This window comes from Nasonia vitripennis, chromosome 3, assembly GCF_009193385.2.
Source record: "Nasonia vitripennis strain AsymCx chromosome 3, Nvit_psr_1.1, whole genome shotgun sequence".
NCBI lineage: Eukaryota > Metazoa > Arthropoda > Insecta > Hymenoptera > Pteromalidae > Nasonia > Nasonia vitripennis.
This window is the reverse complement of record NC_045759.1, coordinates 17,714,348-17,723,324: the sequence shown is the minus strand read 5'-3', so window position 1 is coordinate 17,723,324 and position 8,977 is coordinate 17,714,348. Positions and strand designations below refer to the sequence as shown.

General features: G+C 35.0%; 1 protein-coding gene across 3 annotated transcripts; it reads left to right on the top strand.

Moving 5' to 3' along the window:
- The first annotated feature begins 509 nt into the window (after nt 1–509).
- On the top strand, nt 510–6,963 carry LOC100122047 (sorting nexin-25). Of its 3 annotated transcripts, none has more exons than XM_032598193.1 (13): nt 550–691; nt 778–1,174; nt 1,832–2,249; nt 2,341–2,651; nt 2,755–2,924; nt 3,005–3,478; nt 3,554–3,898; nt 3,991–4,298; nt 4,404–4,661; nt 4,748–4,881; nt 4,962–5,204; nt 5,285–5,567; nt 5,638–6,963. In XM_032598193.1, the coding sequence occupies exons 3-13, from the start codon at nt 1,854–1,856 to the stop codon at nt 5,695–5,697; spliced, it is 2,982 nt and encodes a 993-aa protein (XP_032454084.1). In that variant the 5' UTR covers nt 550–691; nt 778–1,174; nt 1,832–1,853; the 3' UTR covers nt 5,698–6,963. The 3 variants fall into 3 exon arrangements, with proteins under 3 accessions (XP_031783553.1, XP_032454084.1, XP_032454085.1); XM_032598194.1 differs by having other exon boundaries at nt 550–710; XM_031927693.2 differs by having other exon boundaries at nt 510–1,174; nt 4,965–5,204.
- The last annotated feature ends 2,014 nt before the right edge of the window (nt 6,964–8,977 follow it).

Sequence of the window (8,977 nt, the reverse complement as noted above, 5' to 3'; positions counted from 1 at the left end):
TGCTGCGTATGTGACAATTCAATCTCTCAATAAAAATCCAGAATACTACTAGACTCGTTTTCCAAAAAAATTAGCTTTTAGTATATACGTGCGCCTAATAAAAATCCAATCCCATTAAGCAGATCGATAGATTAAAAATAGCTTCGGGAGAAAGCTGAGAAGCATTCCCAATTACTTCTTCAAACAGAGGACCTTTATTATCGAAAGAAAATAGGGCGGCTCGCGTACATACATGGATATACATTATGTCGTGTTAGTCCGGAGCTTTTTAGTTTTTAGGCCGTACGCGCCGTATATATATACACCCGTTTATGCTGATACGGCGATTCTCGCATATAGAGATATCTCAGGGTCTCGCATCGACTATAGGTATATACTCTTGTACTGTAGGTATAAGATATAGACGAGATATCAACGCAGAACGACAGCACAGCACAACCACCTGTGATTCGCCCACGCCCTCTGTATAGTATACACGTATATACACATGCGCGTCCTCGTGTCAGTTTAATAAAAAGCGAAAACCCTAGCGCGTGTGTGTGTGCGGTGAGCGAGAATTGTGCGCAGAGGCGCACGATTAATCCGTGTATCAGCATATAGTTCACTCTCGGGGGCTGTCGACGTTGTCTCGCTGCATCAGCTCAACAACGAGCGCAGCGTGCGGCACACTTATCTTTCGGCGCAATACAGGGTAATTTTCCGATCAGCTGGTTTGTTCGATTTGCCTTCTGCTATATATATATATATATATATCTAAGTATACTTATCTACCTCAAGAGCGCTCGCGTCAACGATGGTGGGGTTATAAATTTGACAAGTTCGCGGTAATTCATTGAGCGGTCGAGTTGAGTGCGCCGTAAGGTATTATCAGCTGCTGCAGTCGCTGATCGACGCCGCTGACGATAAGAGGAGTTTTACGGAGTTTGATCGAACCGAGAGATGTGAAAGATTACATCTATTGTGGAAAGAAGAGACGTTTGGAATTGCAAGTATGATTTGAGAGATGACGCGGAGAAGATGGCAAGCGTTTCTTAGCCGGTCGAATGAGCTGTCAAAGCCGCGGGCCACCGTTGCCACTGCTGTTGCTGTTGGAGAATGCAAGTTATTACACTGGATAACAGGCATGACCGAGGCAACCAGCCTCCAGACGTAATCAAAAAATCTCGGATTCCTGGTTAGAAACAGTTTTTCATACGTCTAATATGTACACTTTCAGTTCTTCTTCCTTGAATTTGCACTGACAACCACTTTATAGGTATATAATTAGAACGGAATCAATTATCTACAGTCTTCAGTGTATCAACCACAATGATAACGCGTGCAAAAAGACATTTATAATTCTTGCGTATTCATTCTTTTGTGAGGATTAATTTTTTACTTTGCGAATGATGCCAGAAAACAAAGTACGATTTGGTAAACAACTAATTGTTTTATTCTACTGATACATCCGTATCGTTAATTAACAAAGCAAATAAACTCATTTTTAACGGGTGTTATCTGTCAAGAGCTGATGTACCATGTCTTTATTTCTTGAACACAATTCCATGCAGTCTGTATTACCTATAATTTTATGCAGTGTAATCTAAAATGCGTAACCTGTCTTTATGGTATTGATTTGATTAAAATGCAGTATATGTATACTCAACTTATAAGTTTTCAACTTAAATAGGGTCAATGCTATCTTTTATAAATTTTTTATGTGCAATGATTTTCTGTTAAGTTTACTCTTAGAACTGTTTAATTTACTATTTTGTAGCTTTAATTTGGTATATTATTGATATTACAGAATTTCGATTGTACATACTTCTAATAATTGACAAATTGATTTTAGGAAAACATATGCAAAGGAGAAAATGCTTTGGAAAGGCATTCTCCTATGCACTGCGATCTTCCTGATCACAGTGATCAACTATTATGGTCTAATGTTCTACATACTTTTTGGATTGCTGACAGTATGTGGAACATCCTTTGGACCAGCGATTATATTTTACGCATACACTAGATTATCTCCTACATATCCAATTGGCTGGAAATATGTTCTTCTAAGTACAACATTCTTCCTCGTTGCATGGTTATACTACTTTAATCTTCTATTCTATGTATTCTACGGATTACTTACCGTGTGTGGCATGTTAATTGGGCCCACAGTTGTTTTATATATACATACTAGTTTATTACCAAATAATCAAACTAAGCAGAGAAGCAAGAAGAAAGTCAACAAATTAAGTTCATTTGAAGTTCTTTTACTAGTGAGTTATATATATATCATTATTTAAACTTTCTTTGAATAAAAAATTATTAATCAATTGAAACTCAATATTATCATGTTTACAATTACAGCGAGAATCATATTTTTATGATGAAGGAAGAAGGGATCCTACACGTTACCCTTTAATTTTTTCACGCTTGGTAGATGGTGCATTGCAAAATTTATTGGATTTAGCATTTAGAGATTTTATTGGTGCTTGGCTTACAGAAATAGCTATTGGACCGGAAGAATTGATCAATATAGCTAAACAGGATTTATGGGAGGCTATACAAAAAATACATGAGCGGACAGAACACATAGATACTACAAACTTAGTTGCTTGTAGTATAGTAAATTCAGTCACATTTCATTTTGAAAAGATCAGACTTGCACAAGAATCAATGTAAGTTAGTTAATAAGTTTTGAAAAGATTTAAAGGATTACTTTTGTATATCCTTTTAAAATGTTATTAATTCTTTGTTTCTAATTTGTTTTCAAACTCATAGTGTTGACGGAGAAGATCCAGTATATATTTTATCTCCACATTTAGGATCAGAGGAGGAGGAGTTAGAATACTTAAGAAAAGTAAGCGAAGTATTCATTTTGTTTTTTATGCCCCGTGGTTACACATTTCCACCAGCCAAATATCTTCTAAGGGAGCTATTTACATGTAAAAGTATGTAAAGATTGTTCATAACTAGGATTAGATAATAATATATATGCATAAACTAATGAGTATAAACCATTATATTTCAGTATTAAAGCCAGTTATCAATACTATTACTGATCCAGATTATATTAATCGAAAAATATTATCGTATATTCAACAACAACAAATGACAGAAGCATTGCACAGAAAGACTTGTGAATATGCCGACTCTTTTGAAGACTTCATAGCTATGATCAAAGCAACGCGAGATCTTGAAGTTTTAAAGCGCATCAGGTACAATATCGTTTCAGAAATTATGCAAGCTACCACAACTCAAAATATTCAACGCGCTCAAGGTCTAGATCCCGAAAACTCAGCTTTCGGGAAATCCGATGCAGCACAAGGAAAAAAATTAAAACGCTACATTAGCCAACTAACGTACGCAAAGAATACTTGCGAGTGCCATATGCAGTCTCTGGGATGGGATGGCTATCCCATGGAAGACGACGATGTGATAGATCCAATAGCAACCCCGGAAAATAGAGTTATTCCGTTGCGAGTCATTTTGGATAGCGTCATAGGTATGACGTGAATGAATTTGAACTATTTATTATGTTATAAGTAATATATAATAAACCACTTATGTTTGAATATAGGTAGAAAATATTTATCGCAGTTTCTTGAAACGGTCTCGAGTCAAGGATTAATTGGCTACTGGGCCGCTGTTCAAGAGCTTCGTGCAGCAGATAAATCGAGTTGGCATCAATTAGGTGCCGAGATTTTTTATACTTACATTACGATCCCAACCGCCGAGATTAAAGTTGACAAAGAAACAAGAAAAAGAATGGAAGGCTTCTTGTTGGGAGATAAAGGACCAGATGTATTTTACGAAGTTCAAGAAATGGTAGTAAAAACTTTGGAAGAAAAATATTATCTATCTTTTATAGTTAGCGAACAATATAAAAAATTACAGGAATCTATGAATGACGAAAAATTAGATGGTGCGTGAATAAATACTAAATGATTGTTCATACAGATAATTTCAAATGAAAGTAATCATGTGATTAAACGTTAATTTCATATTATTCTTTAGTTTCTATCGATGATCAAACCTCTATAATCAATGGTACAATTTCGGACAATAGCTCTCTACTGGTTGGCGAGCATTCAAGTTATGCAAGAAATAAATTGGATCAGTTACAGGAAAGGCTCAATAACAAAATGCAAGCTTTGCAAGCTCTAAAGACATCGCTAAAACCGGAAAGCAAAGTATTGGGTATATTAGCCAAAGAAGTTGAATGGCTTCAGGGCGAGAAAAGACAACTAGAAGCTCATTTAAATCATACGGATATGTGGGCAGAACACTTGGGCCACTGGAGGGCAGATGTTCAGAGTGCTGAAGTAAATAGGCTTTATTTATATAACATGCAATGCTATTGATGCTTATTCATTTCTTGGATTTAAAAATTTTAGTTTATGAAAATTTATGACAAATGATATTTTCAGACTCCCGAAAATGGTGAACCTCCAGAATTCGTTTTGGTTGTTCATATGGTAGCAGATGAAGCAGATGAGACTAGTATTTCTACTGGTTGGGTTGTCTTGAGGAAACTCACAGAATTCCAGGAACTTCATAGAAAATTACGCCAGCTATGTTCCAGCGTAAAAAATCTGGAATTACCATCGCAACCCCTAAAATTTTTTGGCAAAACCGACAAAAATGCAATGGATAAGGCTAAAGTGCAAATTCAAAAATATTTGAATGTAGGGGATGCTTCATTACACTTCTATATATCATTACTACTGATAAAAATTAAATATAATTCACGAAAAATTTTATGTCCCGATAGCATGTACTCGAAGATGACCGCTTAAATCAAAGTGAAGCACTATATGCTTTCCTTAGTCCAAGTTCAGAACGCTTAAAACATAGTACGCCGTCTCCAAAGAAATCGCGTTTCTCCTTATCAACGCTATTTAAATCGTCAGTACATAAACTTTATTTACATTATTCGTGAAAACATTTCTTTCTTGAATGTATGACATTGCATTTCAATATTCCAGTAGCTCGGGCAGCAGTGGTGATTCGCGTGAAAAAGATGACGAAGAAGATATTTCGTTATTGCTAGACGACAATGAGCCAGTTCGAGCTGTGACTGATAGTTTTCTTGGTCCAGGGAAGGATTCCATTGCTGAACCACTCTATGCTTTACTTGGTGAAATTTTTGACTTACGAGGCGTATTTCGCTGGTTACGACGTTCTCTTATCACGTTCGTCCAACTTACCTATGGAAGAACCATTAATCGGTAAACTACTTAGACTTAGGCAACTATCTATTTAAAATTTTTTTTTCAATTCACAAGTTACAGTAAATCTTTTTTTACAGCCAAGTAAGAGATACTGTTGCGTGGATGTTTTCTGAACCAATGCTTCACTACTACATTCAGCTTTTAACGAAATCGTGGTGGCCTAATGGCCAACTAGTGACGGAGGTGCCAGTTCGAACTGATGAAGACAAATTGAGAACACGTGCTGAAGCTCGCCGACAGTTCTTGAACAACGTACCTGATTTTTTGACGAATTTGGTTGGAGCTCAAAGTGCCCAAATGGGGGCAATGAAAGTTTTTGACTCTTTGCAAAATGTGCAACTAAACAAGCAGTTATTTTATGTAAGATTAAAAGAGTTTGTGTAATTTTGTATTATTTACAAAACTAACTATTCTATACTATACTTTACAGGATATTTTTGAGGTTGTGATGTTTGAGATGTTTCCAGATTTGAAGAAAGACAGAGATTAAGTATTTTTACATCGAATAAATGCATTCCAAAATAATCTTTAGATGAAATTAAACAACGTGTGGGTTTGTTTTACAACTGCCAAACTGATGAAGAACAAGGTTTGTCATACATCTTTTTTTTTGTAACGATGCTCAAGGTATTTAAAGGTGCTATTGAAGCTACCCAGTATTATTTAAGATTATATACAGATTTATTTTTAAATTTTACTAACCGTTTTTAATATATAAATGTTTCAATCGAAATATTTTTATTAAGTTAATTTTCGCGGGGATATTCCAAAAAGTATATAGTTTATAATATATATAGTTCACACGTTATATTATTTTCACAAGTCAATGATTATCAAATTGGTGCTAGCTACCAAAGATTATAAGCGGTGCGTGCACTGCAATATTTTTTAAATTGACAGAACACTTATTATTACGAAGGTTTTACTGATTGTTCGCACACCTTTTTAGCTACTGTTTTTGGCTAATATACTTCAAAGGATTTATTAATTCTTCTTTTTTGACACTTTTATAATTATCACACAAATGAGTTTTTAATGTTTCATATGTAAGAATTATAGATACATTTTAGACTCCACGTTCGATCATCGAGTTTATTGGCATCTTTGTATTAAAGCTGTACATTCTGGTAAAACTTCATACATACATTTAATGTCCGTCAATATTGTAAAAAAATTCTAAGACTATAAAGTTAAGTTACAATCATCATCTTTGATGTATTGTTAAATCTAACAAAGTGTCAAATATTGTTGTAAAAATATATGTAAAAATGGTGATCTTCAGTATAAATATGAAACATGAAAATAAAAAAAATATTAATGTCGATGGAAAAAGAACTATGATATATCTACGTCCCGTGAGGCTTATCTCTTACTTTTAATAGTTACCTGCAACAAATCTACTTTATCATAATTTTCATTTAACTATTCGCCTCGCATTCTTCTATAGTAAAGTAATAAAAACTCAAATATATAGGTATACGAAAAAAGTAAAAGTAATCGAATCACATTACGAGGGTACCCTGGTAGAAATGAGTCTAAGAACAGGCTAGTAACTGGCCAGTTCTTAAGATTTAACCTAGTTACTACCTAATAAATGACCAGTTCTTAGGGTCATTTCTACCAGGGTAGGATAGAAAAATGAAACACTAATAGATTCTCAACTTTTTTACGACGTAGATCGCTTTATTTCGACATCATGTAAGTTTTATGTCACACGATGCACAAATATATTAAACAATTATCTAAAATTACATAATCGCAGCTCCTATACAAATATTACAATAATTATCATTCCTCACCACCTTAAGTCCATTATTTTGTCGTAGTTCATCGGTTCTCTCTCTCTCAAATAATAATTATTTTACCATATTATCATCTTCATCTCGTACTCGTAATATGTATATACATTATGCATTGTCATGTAATATCGTATATACGTTTATTTACACATTTATAACGTTGACTTTTGCGTTCGTAGCTTTGGCACTGGTATGATAACAGTACAATGCAAGATCGCTTACAAAATACTCAACACCGTGAATGGCGCAACCGCGGGAGTACGAGGGAATCGTCGGTATACAATATATACTACTTATAATGTTCAATGTTGATTCTGTTCGAGAACGTTAGTTGGCAACCACTTTTTCTCATATATTGTGTATTCAGTAATATAATAGGGGTACGGTTTTTGTTTTTGGAATTTCTTAAATCCACCTGTAATCACTTGTGATTTACTTGATCATCATAGAAAAAAACATAAGACGAAATAAAAACCTGCTCTGCGCATTAAGCAGACTATGAATTGAGAAAAACCGCGTGTGTGTGTGTGTGTGTTGTAAGTAATAAACGTCAAAACTTTTCGCAACGAACGTTTGCGCGAAAATTTTGGACGTTGCATCCTATAATTATTATGGGGCCCGCGCATGGTACATATGTATAATTGACCCGCGGCTGAGCAATCTGCAGATTTATAAGGAAGTCCAGCATCTCCAGTGCTGCGGCATTGATTTTTCCCACGTAAATTACACAGCTTATATTTGACTTTATTAATTTTTCGAATTTCTCATCGTCGAGGAAACGATTGAAGCTGGATACAAATTTCGAAGCTCAATAATCCCATTGCGGTAATGACAACTATGATATACCTAATAAAAGTATATTTTTGTAATTTTTTACAGATCAAATTATTCGGAAAAGTAAATGCCGCTTTTGATCACGCAAATATTCGAGCCTCTGGGAGAAAACCGCGAGCGCACACAGTATTATCTTCAATATTATAATATGCATATATTATATTATTATATGTATATAAGGATACCGCGGAAAGCCCTCGGAAATTCCGATCGATGTCGCGTCGGTGCGGGTTAAATTTCTCATTTACTTGAATAACGTAATTATCTACATTTTATAAATTGAAACGGCCCGGCGGTTACTCTGTCTCGACCATAATAATAATAATATATAATAATACCTACACTGACGTGCAGTATTTAATACGATGATAACGGAAAAGCGCCTCTTTCGCATTACAACATATTATCATCAGGAACCTCGAAAAGTTTATATACGCGTCGACGTGTATAATATAATATACTTTTCTTAACACGCGCATGAAAAAGACCGGTTTCCATGCCTCTAAAGTGAATGGCAAGCTGCTCATTTCGAGCGTGCGGGAGGGAATCATTCCCTCCCGCTACTCATAAACACTCAAAACACTCAAAAATAATCAAATTTTTGAAAATTTTTGAATATTTTTGAAAAATATTGATATTTTTTGAAAGAGAGTGGTTTACGACTTAAAATGCGCAACTTACCATTCACTCTATATGCATGAAAACGGGTCTTTACAGGCATTTTGTCAAAAAAAGTACAGTGTGCAACGAGGGGGGAGGGCAATTTCTACCTCGGGTGAATTGTGTAGTGTAGTGTAATCTCACCCTCGTTAGAAATCGCCTTCCCCCCCCCCCCCCCCTAGTTGCACAATATACTATTGCAGAATATCGCATATATATTATCCGATGTAAATTACGACAATGTGAGTATAACGATTAGTGTGTTTTTGTACCATCGAGACGTTATGGAGCATTGAACCGTTTTCAAACGAGTTGTTTGATTTTTTTTCATATAATCTCAAACGGAAGAAATTCGACACCTTTTCGATGGTTTATTGACTCGTTGATTTTTTTTCTCATAATATGCTTGCGTATATTTTGTATTTGTTTGCTTCATCGAACTTTCGATGAAAATCGGCGTTTTTATATGCATCAGAA